Below are 21,567 nucleotides of genomic sequence, written 5' to 3'. Positions count from 1 at the left end.
AAGAAGCATTCGATAAGAGAGCTCGCCTGTCGAATCACCTAAAGTGACAGCTGTTTATAATAAATTTCTAAATAGTGATAAGCGACTCTGACGGTACCAAACTCCTCATTGGCCAAACGAAAAAATCTCTTGAACCAATAGAGAAGAAATTTCTGAGACTCGAAGTCGAAAGAAATACTCCCTAAGCATATGGGGGCGTTAATTAAAATTCTAATTCGTCCAATTGTCCAATGGAGAGGAGGTACGAATTCTAGTATTTAATGCAAAGAAATGCGCCGCAATTACTACTACGGTTCGATCTCTCGTGCACAGTAACAATTATTTTTCTTCGACTTCGGCTTCGAGACGCGGAATTGATACTCCATCTCAGCTATTAATTCTTCGGGTGTTAACACTTTCGAATATTAATACTTTCAAATCCGCGACGTATGTTTCGGCTCAGAATTAACCCAGATTCTTTGTGAAGTGGTTGCGTGCAAATTAAAAGTTTAAGACGATAACAAGTGTCAACCATTGTAAGTGGTAGTGCCATCCAACACGAAGGATTGGACCGCTAACCAGGGTTCCTGTCAAATTCAGACCGACCCCACTAAATCCGCTGCCGAGGTCCTCTTCAGCATTTAAAACCGACCAATGCACTCAAGAAGTAGTGAATCTCTAGCAAATAATTTTATTTGATTGCTACTCCTCTCACACTAAAAATCATTGAAACAGTTCTTGGTCTATCAGTAAATAATTTAAGTATTAATATTTCAATTTTTGTTTGTCTGTCCCCTCTGTTTTATTTTTATTTCTCTCCTTACCACTGTATCTACGTATACCGATATTCACACATCCGGTTACTGAGTACAGTTAAAGGTAAATCTTTTTATTTCTCTCTTTACCACTGTATCTACGTGTACCGATATTCACACATCCGGTTACTGAGTACAGTTAAAGGTAAACTTTTTATTTCTCTCTTTACCACTATATCTACGTGTACCGATATTTACACATCCGGTTACTGAGTACAGTTAAAGGTAAACTTTTTATTTCTCTCTTTACCACTATATCTACGTGTACCGATATTTACACATCCGGTTACTGAGTACAGTTAAAGGTAAACTTTTTATTTCTCTCTTTACCACTGTATTTATGTGTACCGATATTCACACGTCCGGTTACTGAGTACAGTTAAAAGTAACCTCTTATTTCTCTCTTTATTCTTGGTTTTATGTGTACCGGCATCCACACGCTAGGTTACTAAATTCATTTAAAAATAATTCTTCTATTTTCCTCTTCATATCTGTATTTATGTGTACCGGGGTTCACACTCAAGTTACTAAAAATAGTTAAGGGAACTTATACCCCTTTTTCGTTTCCCCTTATACCGATAATAAACCTTTGTTAATTTCTAGTAACAGTTGTACTGTTACTACAACCAATCGAAGACCTATTATTTTAATACTATTGTCAATTTTTTACTCATTTTAATACTATTGCACTTATTATCGATAATATTCCATATCATTTTATTCTCGTTTTTCTCGTATTCTTACTAGTTTTGTAATTTAACATATAAATTAACCAAGAACTGTTTCCCTAAATAAAAATAAAGTATTAACGTTTCCTCGTGGGGGTTCTTAGTGGATCCTGCCAACCTCAAGAAAATGTAGTGCGCCAGAGTAAAGAAACGGCGCCGTAACCATCGTCAGAGTCGCGGCCAGAGCCTTAGTAGATAAAAATTTCGTAGTAGATTTTTCAAAAATAAATGTAGAGTTATTTAATTCACTTATAGCTAAGCAAACAAACTCACAAAATAACACTGAAACCTCACCTCCTATTTTAATAGACATTCCTCCTTCAAGAGAACTGGAACCATCCCGCTCACCTGACCCTTCTACCACCATCGATCCCCCTCCCCCTTCGCACCCCATAGCATCGTCCTCTCACGAACAATCCTCCCCATCTTCTCTCGATTTACCGGGCCCTTCCAACGAAACTCCCTCTACCTCTGAACCCCTTCCACGTCCACCCTCATCAGCTTCCACCATCGTCTTGGGTGACTCACCCCCATCTTCCCCCCACAATTTACCTGATTCTCAAAAAGAATCAGATAAAATTTGGGAGACCCTTCGTGAGGTTGCTGAGGTCGTCATCGACCTCGAGAAAGAAAACGCAAGTTCCACCGAAAGGGAACAACTCAATAATTCCAAACACCAAGAACCTCCTCCCCCTCCCCCTCTGGATCCTCTCCAATATTTAATCAACAATCTCCCAGAGGTCCGACATCCCCTTCCAGACGGCTCGTATACAATCGGGCCTGGCCCTGTCGATTTAGAAACACTGTACTCCGTCCTTACATCCAACCCTGCGGGATTCGTTATCCCGTGATTCCTCCCTGGTCATAGATATCCCCTCGCCGTTCCAATAGAGGCTCTCTGGAAGAAATTTCCCTCTTCCACGATTACTTTTGAGGAATTATAATTTCTTCCCTGCTCTTAAAATTTTAAGTATTATTGTATAAATACCAGTCAGGTAATAAGTCTTTTTTTTCTCCACTTCCAATTTATTTGACTGACGTCCTTTCGAATTAATGTAATACCCGCGAACTCTCACACACTTACCACACACACACACACACACACACACACATACACTCAACCCATTAATAAGCTAAATTAATCTAATTATAATGTTAATAAATTTTTAAGTTTTATATATCTATATTTTCATTTTTATTTAATAAATGCATAAAATTAAAATTTAAAATTTTTAATCAAATTTATTAACCTTTTCAAACACATTCCCTGACTCCTAGATCGCACAAGGTCCCGTAACAGGAATTCAATTCCCTTACCGAAAAGGGACCACCGAACGAACGGCCTACTGACCCAGTAAAAGAGATCCCCGAGGTCTTTGACCAGGTCCGGCCTTGCACAGTTCGTTCGAGTCGAGAGCGTTAAAATTTTCGACAAGGGTAAGTTCTGTCCTTCCGTTATCTCATTCTTTTTCCGAGTCTGGACGTAACAGTTACATTCCAGTGATTCCTTACTACCAAAAGGCTACGGCCTTCCGAAAATACATAAAAAAGACATTCCATTCAGAATTATTGTTTCGTCTATTAACACGGCATTGTACTCGTTGGCCTGTTTCATACATAAAATACTATTAAATAGCGTGCCGATTGCAAGGAGCTACGTGAATAATAGCTATGATTTATATAGTGAACTTTTGGGCAGAAAAATTGATGGAAAGGACGTTTTGATTTCTTTAGATGTAGTCTCGCTATTTACAAATGTATCATTGGATCTTGCGGTCAACAGCATTAACAAGCGTTGGGATTACATAAAAACCCATACTACATTGCCACATGATGAATTTATGTTTGCGCTTAACTTTGTCTTGACATCGACGTATTTTACATTTAATAACAAAATTTACAAACAAACTCCTATGGGATCCCCATTATCACTCATAATTGCCGATTTAATTATGCAGGACTTGGAAACAATAGTTCTAAATTCATTAGATTTAAACACATCGTTGTATTATAGATATGTTGATGACATTATAATGGCTGCTCCATCAAATTCAGTTTCTAAAATTGTGAACGCGTTTAATAACTATCATGATCGATTGAAATTCACATTAGAATGCGAGGTAGACCGTAGCTTAAGTTTTTTGGATTTGTTAATTAAGATAAAAAATAACACTATATACATTGATTGATTTCGCAAAAAAACTTTTTCAGGTAGATTATTGTCTTTCTTTTCGAATCATTCGTTCTGCCAAAAAATTGGAATTATTTATAATATGATAGATAGAGCTTTATTGTTGTCACATCCACAATTTCATCAAAAGAATATTACATTAACAATTAATATATTACTGAGCAACAGAGAAGATTTTTGTTGTTCCATACGTAAAAAAACTTTCTGAAATGATAGTTTCAAAGATTAAAAGAACAGATCTTTTAATAGGATATCGATGTTTGAATAAACTAGATAAATTTGTAAAAGTACAAAAAGACAAGAATCTTTTTATGACGAATTCGAATGTTATATATAAAATAAATTGTAATGGTTGTAACGCGTCATACGTAGGACAAACTAAAAGACAATTACGGACACGCATAAAAGAAAATATCAACAACATAAAATTAAATTCAGACAAACATTCGGTTATTTCGGAACATTCTAAAAGAAAAACATACATTCAATTGGGACGACGTGAAAATTTTGGACTATGAATCTAATTATCATAAGAGACTTATTTCGGAAATGTTACACATTAAGGAACAGAATAACGGATTAAATTCGAATAAGGATACAGAATTGTTAAACTTATTACGACATCTTACGGGAATTAAAAAACACATAAAAACTTGTTTGTTAGATGACGATGATTTTGAATAACAATATTTTGTCTAAATATTAGAAAGGTTGTTCCTCGACCTTTAGATCAGCCTTATTAGTATAGTTGTGAATTTATTGGAAGTGAGATGTCTCATTCTGTTGGAAGAACGTTCTGACAATTTTTCAAAGATATAATGGATACAAAAGTAAGCTTAAGACGGGGGAACAAAATCTATAGTTTTATTGTTCATTTTTACGATTTTAACACGGCTAAGTTGAGCGCTATTTTACAAAAAAATTTCTTCAAATTTGTTTATAGAGGTTGCAACTTCATGCATCTAAAAAACGCATAATTTGTTGGTGGTAGACAGTTGTTTCTCGTTCTCAACCGATGAAGTGATGATTGTCTTACTGATAATTGGCGATGGTTGCGTGTTCTATGATTTATTGCGTTGAGCCTCGCGTTTGTATTGACTTTTGTTTTGGTTGAATTTGCAATAATTGTTAATTTTTGTTTGTATATGACGTTAGAATACTAAAAATGCGACCCTTTCTACATGCTATCCAACTTAACTTATAGTTTTGGTTACATTTATATATACGTTCATAATTGTATTGAAAAAGACTGCGTACAGCCGAAACGTTTACATTTAAAATTTAGAATAATAAATATAAATATTTTTTAACATATATTTTAATTTGCTCGATTATTGGCCGTATTATTCAATAATTATTTGTATGATAAAAATACGAGCGGTAATAATTTTTGTATTTACTTATTTTATTATTAAACTTTTATTTAAAAAAAATATGTTTTACATTAAAAATAATATTAAACTATAAGGCCCGATTGCATCAACATTATTTTGACTTTAAGCCAAACTTAAATATATGTCTATCCTTATGCGTAAAAGCATTTTCCCCTCTATAAAAAAAAATTATACAGTATATCCGGCAGGATGTCATTACAATTATTTTGAAAAAGATAGAATAAATAAAAGTTTTAGTTTTTACTTGACAAGCATTTTAATTTAAATAGCTAAAGTCTAAAGCATTAGAGCTAAAAAAAGGTTCCCGTATCGTCAAAAGTAAGAGCGCGTCAAGAACGAGTAAATTTTGATTACATATTAATTAAAAATAATCCGATTTATGTCGTGTTTGGTCTCATTTTAATCGTAAGAATGTCACTAATCCATTACAATTATTTTCAAACCGATGAAATACGAAATAAAAATTTCAATTTTTACTTTATAAGATGTTTACATCATAGATAAGATAAGGTCTCTGCGAGACTGGTGGATCGTTCAAAAAGAGAGAGAGAGAATGAGTAAGGAGCAAGCGAGATGGTCAACATCAAAGGGAGTTCCGAGGTCTCGCTCGCGAGCCTTCCTTTATCTGCTGTCTTTCGTATCATATTTCATTTTTCCGCAGAAAATAAAATTTTTTTATTTCGCATTTTATCGATTTGAAAATAATTTTAATAGAATAAGATTTTTGCAATTAAAATGACACCAAATTAAAAAGATAATTGTAATTATGATTATTAATTAATTAAAAGTAATCCGATTTATGTCGTGTTTGGTGTTTCTCTCTGGCACGCAGCACGCGGCAGGGAGGATATACACACACTAAATTATATGCACATGAACACGGGTCATGTCCATGTGCACATAGCTTAGTGTGTGTATCCCCTCACACGCTGCCGCGTGCTGCGTGCTGTCACTGCTGTAAACGGTGCGACTGACATCCCTGATGGAAGTATTTATTTGACAACTATTGACAAGGTTAAATTGGTAAGTACACATATCTCGAATTCATTATATTTTGATATACATGTTGTCTAGGATACTATTACTTTAGTATCCTAGACTTTTTTATACTGATAATATGTAATTAGTAATATGCTTTGTGGTTGACAGGAAAAACGAATTGACATACAATCTGCATCCATTTTATAAGAGTGACATATTTAATACAAATTTGTTTATGACTCAAGAAGGAAAATAATAGTGCAGATTCTGTGTGAAGATAGAACAGGAAAAAAGAACTGGAAAAAAGCGACGATATATGTTTGCATATGAATAGTGAATTAGAAGACTTACATATAATATGGTACGAAAAGGACTGCCTCGCTGTCTCGCAGACTACAGTAGATAGGATAAGAGAGTTCTAATCCAGGGATCTGAGGGAGGTGAGGTAAGCGGGGGGGACGAGGCGAGGTACCTCGCCCCCGTACTGACCGAGGGGGGGACCAAATGTCCCCCTAGACTAAGGGGGAAGGGGGAGGTACCAAATGTCCCCCCAGATTGAGGGGGAAGGGTGGTACCCCCCCCCCTGATTGAGGGGAAAGGGGAGAGGCATACATATGGTTCCGCACGTGGAGGGAGTGTCCTCTCCGACTGACTGCGGAGGTCTGATGGTGAGAGAGAGGAATGTCAACTGTTATAGATAAAATAATCACCCCACTCTGTTTATCCATAATGTATATTTGCAATAAATAATTACGTTCGCAACGCGGTAGAGGGAGAAGGTGCTATAGGCGTTCGCAACGCGTTAGAGGGAGACGGTGCGATAGACGTTCGCAACGCGTTAGAGGGAGACGGTGATATAGGCGTTCGCAACGCGTTAGAGGGAGACGGTGATATAGGCGTTCGCAACGCGTTAGAGGGAGACGGTGCTATAGGCGTTCTATATAGCGTAGGACAAGGAGATGGTAGGAAAAGAAGATATGGGTGCGAGAGAAAAGAATAGAGAGGAAGAAGGATAGCGAGAAGGAGAGCGTGTTATGGGCTGCGAGAGAAAGAATAGAGAGGAAGGAGGATAGCGGAGGCGCGATAAGACGGAGGCTAAGGCGTACGCGAGAAAAAAGATAATTTTTGTATGTTAAGTTTTTTTTTTATAGTATTAAATGTTATCTTATTATCTAATTATATCTAATACAGAGGAAGAAGGATGGGATAGATGATGAAGGTGGATAAGTAATAAATATATATAAGTTTAACATAAATTTTATTTAAAAAGTGTGTATGTGTATACATATAAAGTGTGTGTGTGTGTGTGTGTGTGTTTTAAAATTAAAAAAGAATAGAAATTGTAATAGAAAATTTAAAAAATTAAAATAGTTATATGTTTAAATATAAAAATATAAAAAAGAATTAAAATTTTAGTAGAAAATTTAAAAAATTAAAAATCTGTAGGGGGCGATGCGCCATGGAAACTCGTCATAGCTGCGTCTGTAACAGGAAAAAAAACATTTTTATTAGTACTTTAAAAATATTTTCTAAAATGATAAAAATTATAAATACTCACAATCTATTCGGAGTCTCTCTCATCTGACGACCTGGAGTTCTCTTGCAGAGTTTCGGGGAGCCACGGTTCCTCTGTCTCTCACACCTCATACGGAAGCTCACCAAAGAGTTTCCGCAAACAAAGACCATCCTCGTTAAACTGAGGAGTCACCTCCTCGCACCTCCGGTTCTCGGGAGTGTCACCCCAAAGATCGTCACGCACCCATGCGTATAACTCTCTCTGGTGGCGCCGGAACATCCTTTTAATTTGTCTATCATAAATATTTACAAATCCCTTAATTTTTACATCAGCCTGTGACTCGTACTGTAAAAAAAAAACATTATTATTATTATTAGTACTATTAGTACCAATATTATTTAAAAAAATAAATACTTACGTTTTTAAATGCTATTATATTTAGCACAACTCTTATTAATTCATGTGCGAGATCCCTCATCGTTCTTGCCAAATAACGCCAGTTTTGAGTAAAAATTATATCCACTAACGAACACATCTCGTGGTGTGGCATCCTTAAAACTTACACACTTTAGTCGTTCACAGACTAACACAGTCTTGATGAAAGTTCTAACGGAGTTAGCCAACGTCTCGGGAAAGAAAAGTAGGGGATGTGTAGCAGCATCTAGGCTTAAATTACGCAGCGAGGTCGATAGACAGAAGATCCTTTGAGCCTTTTTCAGTTTTTTTTTCAACACATGTGTGTGTGTATTAAATGAGTTATGTACAAATCGCTTTCTTCTTTTTTCTAAAAAGGCTTTCTTTCTTATTCTTTTTACCAGTCGCAGCCTCATTTTTTAAAGATGCCTCATTTCCGGAATATGTTTTAATCGCGTAGGTTCTATATCGGTATTTTCATCGATCACATCATATAAAAAATCTATTTCGTCACGGATCTCGAAAAACAGTTCTAACGATCTTGTATAAGTCTTTGGTAAACCAATTTCACGATTTTGTAAAAATTACACTACAGAATTCATGGCACTACCAAAGGCGTTGTAGTTTATGCGATACTAAACTATTCAAAAGCTCGAGCGCCGTGTGTGCGGCTGTCGTATGATGAAATCTAATCAAATTTATACAACGATTGAAATATTCGGTTACAAATGTATACGACAAAGCGTGAGATAAAATTTTTGGCTAAATGATAACATAAACAGACCGTCGACAGTACGGATGTTTGCGCTAAAGAATAACATGTTGCATAGTGGGTGGGCATTATCATGTATATTTGACTATAAATATAAATAATAAATATAATCAGGCGTTCTATAGTACGATGTGGTGTATGTGTAGGACAAGGAGTGTATGATGATGATGATGATAAGAAAAGGAGAGCATGATGGTAGGAAAAGGAGATATGGGTGCGAGAGAAAGAATAGAGAGGAAGAACAGCGCGCATGGTGAGAGAAAGAATAGAGAGGAAGGAGAGCGCGCATGGTGAGAAAAGGACAGCGCTATAGACGTAGGACAAGAAGAGTATGATGTGTAAGGAAAGGAGAGACCATGATGGTAAGGAAAGAAGGTGACAGTAAAAGAAATATAAATGTATAAAAATTCCAAATTTATTTAAAATTAAAAAAATTTAATTACAGAATATAGAAAATAATACTTGAACTATAGTTTTTTAATGTAAATATGGGTTGAATGAACCTTCATAATGATGATTCGACCACCAATTGAATATTTTAAATACATTTTGTAAAGCGCAATTTCGTGCATGTCTATCGTAACACAGAGTAGCATCTAATTTATCTAAAGCAGGAACGTCATCATAGTCGTTATCCAATGTCTCGATAATAAGACCGGTTCTCGCATCGTCTTCCAGTAAATTTGCCAACCATTCTCGTTTTTCATGTCCTTTGACATACACTCGAGAAGATGTATTTTTCAACGTCACAGCCTCAGTGATTAAACGTTTAGCCATGTAGTATGAAACGTTTCCATCTTCCCATTGCAGATTGTGATGTTTTCCAACCAACCATGCAACCTGAGATCTCTCAGACCTCGTGAGCAAACGGAATGGTGTAAGACTCGTAAAAATATAATGAGACAGTACAGATCCTTGAGTCAGAATCGCAATTTCTTTCACGATAAATTTTTTATCGATAATAAATCCTTGAAGATCCACAAACGTTGGCACAACCATAATGAAGAGATATTAACGAGAACTACGACGACGAACGACTGACGTTAATCATCGAGTATCGCAAGTTTTTATGTTATATGATCCGGTATGCGATTCTCCAATTTCGTTTACAGAAGAATCGAACGTTGGTTGGCTGGTTGATAAGACGAGCGTTCCTGCTCGTGTTCATTCATGTAATTTTACGTACTACGTTCGTTAGAGGATTGTATTCGACAACGCGATCATGCAAAATGAGACAATAAGCGGTAGTGTTTGCCGGCACATTTTCCTTACAATCAAATTCTATTCTTACGTCTACGGTAGCATTTTTCACCGATTCGTTTTGTCGAGAACAATCGATGATTACAAACGGACCGTAAAGTAGAAACAGTGAGACGGTGAGGCTCGGTTCGAGGTACTCGTATCCGTAATAGTTTTTGCAGAAACGCGCGTACGTGTCGTATAGAATCGACCATCTGTTTTTATCGAAATCCAGATTCATGTCGTCGTACGGATAACATTCCGAGTTCAGATAAAGTTTCACGTTTGTTAATTTGCAGTCGTCGAATTTACTCATATCCTCGAGCATAACATTCTTCCGACCTGTCTGCAGAGCAAAGATAACGTATCGTGGTTTCTCCAGCTGAGTCGCGGTCTTAATGGCCCACGAATGCTTGGTTGTACGCTGCAACAGCGGAAACTCGTACAGATCCCACGAGCGAAAACCCATGCTGAGGTAGCGTCCGCTTTCCAGAGCGCGCAGACAGCTTCTTAATTTCACTCAACAGCACATGTGGCATTCGTCATTGTATCTTGAATATGTTGATCACAGGATGCTCCACCGCCGAAGCTCCAACCAGACAATTGTTGTCATTGCGCGATCGTATTAAGATCAACTCGTGACGAGCGTTAATTACTATGCGTCTGTAATCCTCGCAAAATCCCAATAACATGCAGAGCGGTACGCAAAAATTAAAGTGTCCATTTACAGTAGTTGGATCACTTCAGCCAGCATTTCTCATAATCACGCTTTTATCGGATGATATTGTTACATAGTTTTTGAGCATACTCGTTATTCCCACGTTTCTGTTGCGATCAATCTTCGCGCCATTGAGTTCGTATCGAATCTCGTCAAACATGAATGCTACGCAATTATTTTGCAGTACCACATTAGATCCGTCAGTTGGATTGTTTATCTTCAATTCTCCCTCGATGTATAAGAAACTCTCGTACGGCAATGTATACAGATCCTGTTGTTGTATGGGTATTCTTATCTCGTCACTGTGTCCGAACGTTGTGTTGGCGAATGGGTTGTATGCGTGAGTCTCAATCTTGACGATGCGACCGTCAAAGATCGGTTCGTCCGCGATGTTGAGAATGTCAGTCATCGTTCAAATGTTTCGCACCGCGAATCCCAAAGATTGTAAAAACGCAACGTTTGATGCGTTCAATTTCTTTTTCTTAGCGTAAGATGATTGCGTATTAGCAAATCTCGATGTTGTTGTTGTTGTTGTTGTTGTTGTCACGGGCGTCGTAAAAATTGTGTTGTCTCTCACGTCTTTCGATCTGTTCAGCACGAGCATCACACGCTAATTTTGTCGCCGTCGTACATGCACTCTAATGGTGATCTCTTCTCCTCGAAAATCGAGTAATCGTCCTTCCTGATCGACAACGTGTAACGTTAAATCCGTAATGCTCCGTACGATGATCGGTAGGTAAATGATGTGCGCCGGTGTTTCCGATATCTTATATCCTGGTGGTACTCTCGGTGAAAATTCATGTATCGTATGAAGGAGTTTACCGTTGTTGTACGCAACCGTGGTGACATTACATTCGACGCGGATAATGTTCACGTTGATAATGTTAATCGGCACGTCCGATTCGTACCATTTTCGCGGCTGCAGTATACGGTTCGAGAATCCTAGCAGCGATCCAATGTTGTTAGGCTTGCTAAAATTTATTCTGTAGGCGCATTTGATCTCGCTCTGCATCGTATTGTAATTAGCGCGGAGCACTATCGGCCATTCTCCAGCCTCGAAGTCATCGTCGTCAGTTTGTTTTTTATCACTATCACGAACTGTGTTTTGCGAACGTTTTCGTGAAATTGTTTTTTTTTTTAATTCATGTATCGCTTGCAGCTCGTATGATCTCTCGGGAATCGTAATTTCCGCATCGTCTTTGCCAAAGTAAAATTTATTATTCGAGGAATTCACGTTCGATATCGTGTGATAACTCTCAAAATCCGCTAGACCGAGTTCGTATTCACCATCGCTTAAATCTACGGTGGGCGAGTAATTTGCCGCGAGAACGCTGCTCTTCCCAGTCAGTGTGAATGTCATAGACATGTTGACCAAACTGTTTAACGAATATTAAATTAAATAGTGTAATGTATGTCTTTAAATTCGCGTGCATCGACCGCTCGGAGAAACTGCAAGCACAATAGAGCGTATGACAAGGAGAGTACGACGTGGTGTAAGAAGGAAGGCGCTATAGACGTAGGACAAGAAGAGCATGATGGTGGGAAAAGGGCAGTGCTATAGGCATAGGACAAAGAGAGTATGATGTGTAAGGAAAGGAGAGAGAGAGAGCAAAGGAGAAGGCTGCAGTAAAAGAAATATAAACGTAACTTATTAAGATATTAAAAGTATTCTTGACACATTTCCAATAAACTATACATTTCGATTAAAAAAAATATATCAATGTAACTTATTATTATATAATATACAGGAAGAAGGATAGGATTTTATAAAGAAGATACATAGCGATATATATGTTTAATATATAATTTTTATTCAAAATGTGTTTTCATACATATAATGTGTATGTGTTAAAATTTAAATTCGCGTGCATCGACCGTTCGGAGAAACTGCAAGCACAATTGTCCGCAGATGCTTTGATTATAAGTTTGATAGGATGCATGATTATAATCTATTTTTGACACATTTAAATATCGTATCAATTCATTCGGCGGGCGAAGATTGCCAAAACTGTCAAAATATACAGCGCGATTCCCTCTCTTTGCATACGCTACCCAGTGAGTACCCGAGCCTTTAGCGCTATCCAAATTTATGATGCCGCTCTCGTTTCGATATATACCGCCGATCGGTAATGAGTCACGCATAAAAACACCTCTAAAATACGGAATGCGTATACGTTTTGCTAGTTGCAGCAGTTGTAAGTTGGTAGTTGCACTCTCTGGCATTTTTAGTGTCTCTTTGACGTTTTTTTTTTTCTTCTTTCTCATTGAGACTCCTCGTCCGTATTTGTATGGCGCGAGATACAATCCGTGACCTTCTATGGCGCGATTGTGACGTAGCATCTCTTGAAACTGACGTTGCGTAGCTTTTCCGTCGTTTACCATCTTCGCTACACCAGACGCTCCACCAATCAGAGATCCGAAAGCACCCAACACTGGTAGAATCGGTAATACGCCCCCGCGTTTCGCTACCGGAAGTATTCGTTTTTTCGTAATCTTTTTCTTCGTCGACGACTTTTTCATACCCATTTTCGTCTTTGCTTTCATGACCGTCCAAACTGCCGTGGCAGCTGCTCTTTCGCCAAAATTTGAATCTTTCGCGGTAATACGTTCTCGCGCCCTCGCAGCTAGTATACTATCCGCTACGTGTCGTTCGCCGAGGTTGTTGCTTCGTGAGTAAGCTAAATCGTGTTCGCGACACGCGACGTCCAATGGGTTGATGCCTCGATCGCCTCTAACCAATCGTTCTTGTAAACGAGTTCCCGGTCCGCAAAACTGATATCCAGGAATATGTAATTCGATAGGGAGTGCGTTTATCGCGCGATTCAACAGACCACAGCCTCTTACGATTTTCGCTGACATTCGTAACAATCTTTTATCATCGGCGCTGGACCGTCAATGTGCGTTCGTTGCCACGGTCGATTGTAATGTTCGAAACAGCGACGATAGGTCTGAACCTCCGAATCCGCCTTTATGTATTCCGGAAGTTTGTCCCACAGACGTTCCACGTAACGACCAAACTGTTTCAATAAAATAATCTTCGGTATATATTGCAACTGTTCTGAGGTAAGGTTGAGAATATCACAGTCATCCGACAGTGAAAGAAACATGTTTGATACTGAGCGGTTTCGATTTGATGCGCATCTATAAATAGGCTCTCCTCACCCTCCTCCTCCTCATAAAGTATCGTTAAGTCTGATTAGACAAGTCATGCGATTCGTGCTACAACCAACGGTAATTAAAGTAACAAATTTTGACAATAGGCTAATGCCTGAAAAAGAAATACACAAATATGGAAAAATGTTACCGAACATACAATACGCGGTCTCATTTGCGGCCCTTCGAATTGCGGTAAAACTAACTTGTTGATAAGCTTGATAGAAAGTCCAAACGGCATACGCTTTGAAAATTTATACATATATTCAAAATCGCTTCAACAACCAAAATATCAATATTTGGAAAATTTACTATCATCGATAGATGAAATTGGTTACTTTACGTTCTCTAATAACAGCGATGTCATTCCATCGAGAGAGGCGCTTCCAAATTCGGTTTTTATCTTCGATGACGTGCATGCGACAAGCAAGATACGATAAGAGAGTACTTCTCAATGGGTCGACACTCAAGCGTCGATTGTTTCTATCTCTGTCAAATGTATGCCAAGATACCCAAGCATCTTATACGCGACAATGCTAATCTGTTGATTTTATTTAAACAAGACGGTACAAACTTGCGACATGTGTACAACGATCATGTAAATACTGATATATCGTACGATGATTTTAGCGCGTTATGCCAAAAATGTTGGCAGCACAAGTATGGATTTCTAGTAATTGACAAAGACAGTTCAATGAGCAATGGACGAAGAGGTTTTAATGAATTTGTATACCGTAAAATGATCAGTTGCTATCGAAACATTGACAGAGCAACGTCTACATAAAAAAAAAAAAAAAAAAAAAACATGAGTGATCGTGAAAAGATTGCGCAAAAAATTGTACAGACGAGCGAGTCAATTCGCAAAAAATATCGCGCGTTAAAAACTGATAAAATTGAGGAAGATGTAGCGTTGGAGAAACAGTTTAAGCCGATTAGCAAGCCTCTAAAACAGCTTGTTCAAAATACCATCGATGTAGAATCTGACGTATCGAAAATCGAGCTGTTCGATATACTCGAAAAAGACTATGTGGAAAAGAAAATTATTAAAGTTAAAAAACGACCAAGAATCTCATTGAATGATTTGAGCTCAAAGCAAAAACGATTAAACGTCTCATTAAATGATTTGTCGATAACTTCTACACCGAATCAAAGACGAACGATACCAGACACATCTACTCAGATAGAAATTGCGCAACCGCGTCAATTATCGTACGAGCAACCACCCGTCGACGAAATTTTTGAAACCACACCCGATTCGTTGGTTACAACGGTACAACGTGAATTGCAAACGTCCGCAGGTGTAAACACATTTCGAGAGCATTTAGGTCCACTCGGACAAAAATATATATTAACTGTTATGAATCAGATAAAGATAAAGATAAAGCTATGGATTATGTGTACGGCATTAAGTTTTCTAACGATGGAATAATCTTTGGTGATAAACATTTTGACGTAGACAAAAATGATAATATAATTATCAATGAAGTAAAATATACGGGAACGCCTGGTCTCTATGAATTAATTTTCAAAAAAATCCCCGACGATGAAATATACACCGAAGATGATTTGCTTAAATATAAAAGTATATTATTAGCGACGAATGCGCATAAACGTGGGAACAAAACATATAATCTAGTATTAGGGACTAAAGGATATAAGTATAAAAATGTAATTGCACCGTTATTGTCTAGCAGAAAAGCTGGAAAAGGTATACTACCGCGCGCTATGACTCTAAACGACAATAAAATCGACTACGTGCATTGGAACGATCCAAACGAGTTGGTAGATCGTCTGCGATTACTGGATGCTTCGCGTCGAGCCGGTAACAATGCTCACGACAATGAAATCATGTCGATTATCGAAGAACTTCGCGAAGATGGTCTTATTATAAATTGAATGATGTATCGACAAAACTAATCAGTCGATCAGCGTCGCGTGACACTTTACGAAACGTCGGAAAAAAAATGCCTATCAACAAATTTGGCTTATTCGATTCAAGAAATGATGCAACCGGTACAAACGGCTCTTGGGATAGATTGGTAAAAAGTTATGTGCACGAAAACACTCTGTGTCGCGTTGTTACAGACTTCGATGCGAGGTCGCGTAAGATTCGGCGTGTAGCGCAACCTGAGGCTGACACCGATGCCGTCAACAAATTGTACGTGCAGTTCTGCGTTAAAAGATTAATGAATCGACAGAAAGAATCAGACGAGAAGCTTACTTCGCTTGAGAAGGACGTGCGAGCATTACAGATTGCGCTAAACAATCTTCAACGCGCGGCTAACGCTAACTCAGAGACAGCTATCAACCCAAATGAGCATCAGTGAACGGGTTAGGAGCGGCTATCGAACGGTTATCGAAGAGCTACGAAGGATTATCGAACGGCTGCGAACAATTATCGAACCGCTACGAAGAATTACCGAACTGCTATCTAACTACAATGAGTGGCAGTGGTAGTGAACGACCTAGCAGCAGCAGCAGCAGCAACAGCCTCGAACGAGGCTATCAACATCTCAAGCAGGGCTGCGAACGAGGCTACAAACACGTTCTTCACGGCTACACTCAAGGTTACAAACAACTCAAGAACTCCTACGATCGTTCGAAAGACGTCTGTGAACGAGGCTACGAACGAGTCAAAAACGACTGTGAAAAAGGCTGTGAACGGGTCAAGAACGATTTTCGAATGGGTGAAGGACGGCGGTGAACAACGCAAGAACGGATCAGAAAACGTGAAAAAAATAAAAAACAGAAAAAACGGAACTTAAAGAACGGTTATTAAAGGACGATAAACGAAAAATGAGTGATAAAAAAGCAAACAACAAACAACCATCGAGAAAAACTGGCAAAGCAAAGAATCAACATAGTTTGGAGAGACAGCAGTTGGTAAACGAGCTGCACGCGCCAGCGAGAAAAAATTTTCCCCGAAGACACGTCATAGTGCGGGGATACAATGATCTGGGGTAAGCCAACATCGTCGAGATGCATCCGTATGCTCGAGTCAACAAGGGATACAATTACATACTCACTGTTATCGATGTGTTGAGCAAGTATGCGTGGGTCGTACCGCTCAAGAGTAAAGGTGGAAGCGAGACGGCCGATGCGATTGCAGAGATAATTCGAGACGATGCGAGATGCCCGAAAAATTTTCAAACCGATCAAGGAAAAGAATTTTACAATGCAAATGTACAAAACCTCATGAAAAAACACGATATTAATCATTATTCGACATATTTCGTCATGAAGGCCTCGATCGTGGAACGTTTCAATCGTACTTTGAAGAATAAAATGTGGAAAATGTTTACGCTCAATGGAAATTACAAGTGGATCGACGAACTATCGAGACTCGTTGAAGAGTACAACACGCAAAAACATCGCACTATCAGTATGAGACCTGTCGATGTTACTCTAGCCGTCGCGGAGAAACTTTTACATACGGTGTACAGCAACGTAAAGATTGCGGCGCCGGCGAAATTTAAAATAGGCGATTCGGTGCGCGTGAGTAAATTCAAGACTTTATTCGAAAAAGGCTACACACCAAATTGGACCACCGAAGTGTTTGAAATTGTTAAGATACAGAAAACTAATCCCGTGACATATATATTAAAAGATTCGCGCGGAAATCCCGTCGCCGGTGGATTTTACGAATACGAACTACAACGCGTTGCTAATCCCGATATATATCTTGTGGAAAAGATATTGAGGAAGAGGGGGAGATGAAGTTTTTGTGAAATGGTTAGGATTCGATAGTTCACGGAATTCTTGGATGCATAAAAATAATGTATTGTAAAAATATAACAAATATTATATAAAGTTTACATATATAAATATATAATATATAATATTCAAATATACACTTTTTTCTTTTTACAACGGTATTCTGTAATGCCCCCATGGTAGCGTATCAATACTTTTAGGTATTATATACCGTTTATCATCGTATGGACTTAGAGCAATTTTTTTCTGCCGCATGGTATATACTTTATGCATTTTTGATCTTATACTCGATTGCTGTCGCGTCATTTCAATTCCTTCGTTCAAACACTGCATGTAATCGTCAAATGTTATCGTTTTCGCGACGACGCTATTCTTGACACCTTTTACCTTTTTCGTATCCTTTTTACTATCTACTTTTAGCGTATACATTTTTGCTCTAAGCCCGACAAATTCTGTCATTACATTCCGTTGTTTTCATCCTTCATCAGACCCGGTACCTTTTTATTCACGAGCGGTATACCGTACGCATTGTCTATCGCATAGTCGCTCGTGTCGAACTTGCCGATGTCACGCTTCATATTCTCGTACACGTCTTCGCACTTAATGTGATATATGAGACTATCCGTGTCGGTGTACATGACTTTACATTTTTCTTTATACATTGGAATCATGTAATCGTGATAAAATTCGTACAAACACATCTTGGATACATCATACACATACCTACATAGATTGGTTTATAAAACTTCACCTCGAGTCTACGCAATTCCACAGCGATTAAATTTTCCGAAAAAACGCTCCTGCTATGAAAATTTGGTTTCGCGATCATTATCTCTGCGCCGTACCTATCGTCCCATTTTGTTACAAGTTTAATATCTACGCGATTGCGCACATTTTCCATCGTTTTGCCGAAAACTGCATTATTCATTAATTTGTATAAATTCTTTTCAAAATTATTTTTCGCCATTGTTCTAAATTGCGTGTTTAATTCAATATATGTACGTAACCATGGAGATTGCGCGAATTGTAATATGCGATGAATTTTTGTAACGCGAAGACCGTGTCGCGTACATTGCTGCAGATTGCGGTAGTGTATTACGTATCGTTTCTTATCGTATAAGGTTGCGAGCAACTTGTTCTCTCTCTTGCCGGGTGGTTTGTCACGCGTTGGACAAAACAGTAAGTCAGTATGCGCGTCGTGAAGATGTTGCGGGTACTCGAGATCGACTTCGAGGATATAGCCTGTAGGCAAATCAGACGCGATCGATGATAGATCAAAATTGCATATATTGTCGACCCATTGAAAACTAGCGTAAGGCAAAGGTTGACACATTGCCCATCCGTATAAATTATTTACATCGAAATACATTAGATACGATGACGGTTTCAATGGGTCGTATGACTGCATGTACTTGTTATTAGCATGTGCGTATCTGTTGGAACATTGACTCAAACCACCGCGTATATCTCGTTCTATAAACATTACCATATCGATGTTAGTGAGCAATTCAAACTTAATATTTGTATGCTTCAACATGACATCCCACGTGTATCCGGGCAGAGTATAGTAATGCGCAGGGTCGAGCCCGTAACTCTTGATACAATTGTCACGAAAATTTTCAAAAACATCGGCTAATAACAAGACATCGATTTTTAAATATAGATCGCTATATTCGCCTAGTGTTCTGATGGAGAATCGGTTCCAAACAGTCTCGGCGTGCGCGTAATCGCTCTCGGATACTGTGTCATCGGTCAAGGAACTGTAAAATAATTCGCGCGGAGGTAAACATGTATCGTGCAATTTATCTACGCAATCGATATATTCGTACGGAAAGATACCTTTTCGCATTAACAGATCAAAGTCTTCTACCCGCAAATTTTGATATTCAGATTGTAAAATTTTTAATTTATCTTTACTGAGAAAAGATGCTAATTTGTTGAGACTTGTTGTGAGAAATTTAAAAGAATTGATGAAACGTAATTTAATATGATTTCGCGAATTGTCTTCCGTAAGTTTAACATCTTTCGTAAATGAAACGTATTTTTCTTTAGTTATCGGAAGTAGATCGATTCTTCTTTCGAACGCTGTGGCTATTTCCTCGATTATAAAATGTGAATCGTAACCGGATAAATTGTGGAAAATAATTGGAATATAAAAGGATTCCTTATAATTTAGATTGCAATTTGAATGCGCGGGACCTCTGTACCGCCCACTGAGGTGGCAATGATCGTGTACGCGCGTATCGTCTTCCACGAATAGTTTCTCACATATGTGACATTGAGTAGCGTTGTTAAACTTTTCCAATTCTTCACGCGTCAAATTTATCATGGGAAGATTTGTAGATAAAATTGTTTTCACGCGCGTTGCTAAATTTTTTAATTCTTCAGCAAACCATGCGACGCAATTGGCTTCGCGACGAGAATGATACGCGGACAATGAATTATCGTACGAGCAATGTACATAATAAGCGATACTAAACACTTGATGATGCTGGTATACATTTTTTTCTGTTTCTTCTTCTTTGTCCGTCTTTCTCAAAACACATTCCAGGTCGGCATACACGACAAAAGGAACCTGCTCCTTCCTGTTATAGTTGTTAAAAGCGAGCCACTTATCTTTATCGCTCGGTAATCGAATAGCGCAGTCATTCATCTTCCCGCAGTCTACAGTATGTGACTGTAGTTTCTCATTCGAATAAAAATAATGTAGACATCTATAAAAAAGAAATAATAATTATATATATATATATATTTTAACATTTATAAAAAAATAGAAATAATAATTATATATTTATTTTGAAAAAAAATCAATAATATTAAATATACATACCGATCGCAGATATATTTTTGTCCATTGTGTTTATTGAGTTGCGAACTCACGAGTCGCGATAAAATCTTGATCCACGCGAAATGTCCGATATCTTGCGCATCTTGAATGTAGAGCAAATTGGCGTGCTTGTCCCTCTTTTGCTCCGAAAGACGAATAGGAACAATATTTTCGTTTTCGATGGTATACACATTGATTGAAATATTGTTGTTAATTTCAAACTTTTTAATTTGATTAAGAGTCACTGGAAACTCAATGTCTCGAAGATTTAGCACATCCGTGTAACGCGGGTACGATAATTCTCGTTCAACCCTTCTTTCAGCGGGATACATAGCAGCAGTCACTGCCCATGCAAAACATGCATTGTCTTTGGATCGCACGTTAACTATCGTTCGCTTCATCATTATTTTTCGCGGTAATATAATATGACATCCCGCACGCATAGGATTATATTTATTTATATTTACAGTCAAATTAAGTATACGCGATAATGCCCACCCACTATCACGTTCTTGAAATTCTTCGAGAGATGCTAAAGTGGGCTCGATAACACGTTGCTCGTACCATTCGCGTAAATCAGATGTACGAAATAGTTCACAGTTTTTTGTACTTACACTTTTATCGTCGTGCTTTTCACCCGCCACAAACTCACCGTTAAACACAGTATTCATTTTCACACTGCAGTGTGTTTCGATAGCGTCTCGCACATGTTCGAGCACGATATCACTCGCGTCTTCGAGAAACTGGCGAGGTTCGATATAATTGCTATTGATTATCGCACCAGTCGATATACGGTTCTCGAACGCTGTATCAATTTCTCGCCAAAATAGTGCAGCTTGATGCGCGCTGTGTCCGGCACCCGCGTGTACGAAATGTTTGCGCAACGAATTTTTGCGATCAACAATTGTCGATATCCGATCGATATTCGCGGTCGTTTAATTCGACTCTGCTCTTCCAACGACTTGATATAATCATCGCATCGCACCTCCCACGCAAAGTACTCCTCCACCGAATTTATCAAGGTGGATTGTTGCGTTAAAACCTGCTCCATTTTTTTTACATATAAGGTACACTCGTGCAAGCTTCGACAATAATGGCGAGATGTGACTCTCTGTTCTGATTTATA

General features: G+C 38.2%; 1 protein-coding gene across 1 annotated transcript; it reads right to left on the bottom strand.

The window, feature by feature from the left end:
• Positions 1-1,928: 1,928 nt before the first annotated feature.
• LOC140670838 (uncharacterized) lies at positions 1,929-20,821 on the bottom strand. Its single transcript, XM_072901625.1, has 3 exons — positions 20,445-20,821; positions 19,559-20,328; positions 1,929-2,074 (listed from the first exon to the last, which is right to left on the bottom strand). Exons 1-3 carry the CDS (start codon positions 20,771-20,773, stop codon positions 1,929-1,931), a joined length of 1,245 nt encoding a protein of 414 aa, XP_072757726.1. The 5' UTR covers positions 20,774-20,821.
• Positions 20,822-21,567: the final 746 nt, after the last annotated feature.

Source organism: Anoplolepis gracilipes, chromosome 11 (genome assembly GCF_047496725.1).
Source record: "Anoplolepis gracilipes chromosome 11, ASM4749672v1, whole genome shotgun sequence".
Lineage (NCBI taxonomy): Eukaryota > Metazoa > Arthropoda > Insecta > Hymenoptera > Formicidae > Anoplolepis > Anoplolepis gracilipes.
This window is presented reverse-complemented; position numbering and strand designations above follow the sequence as displayed.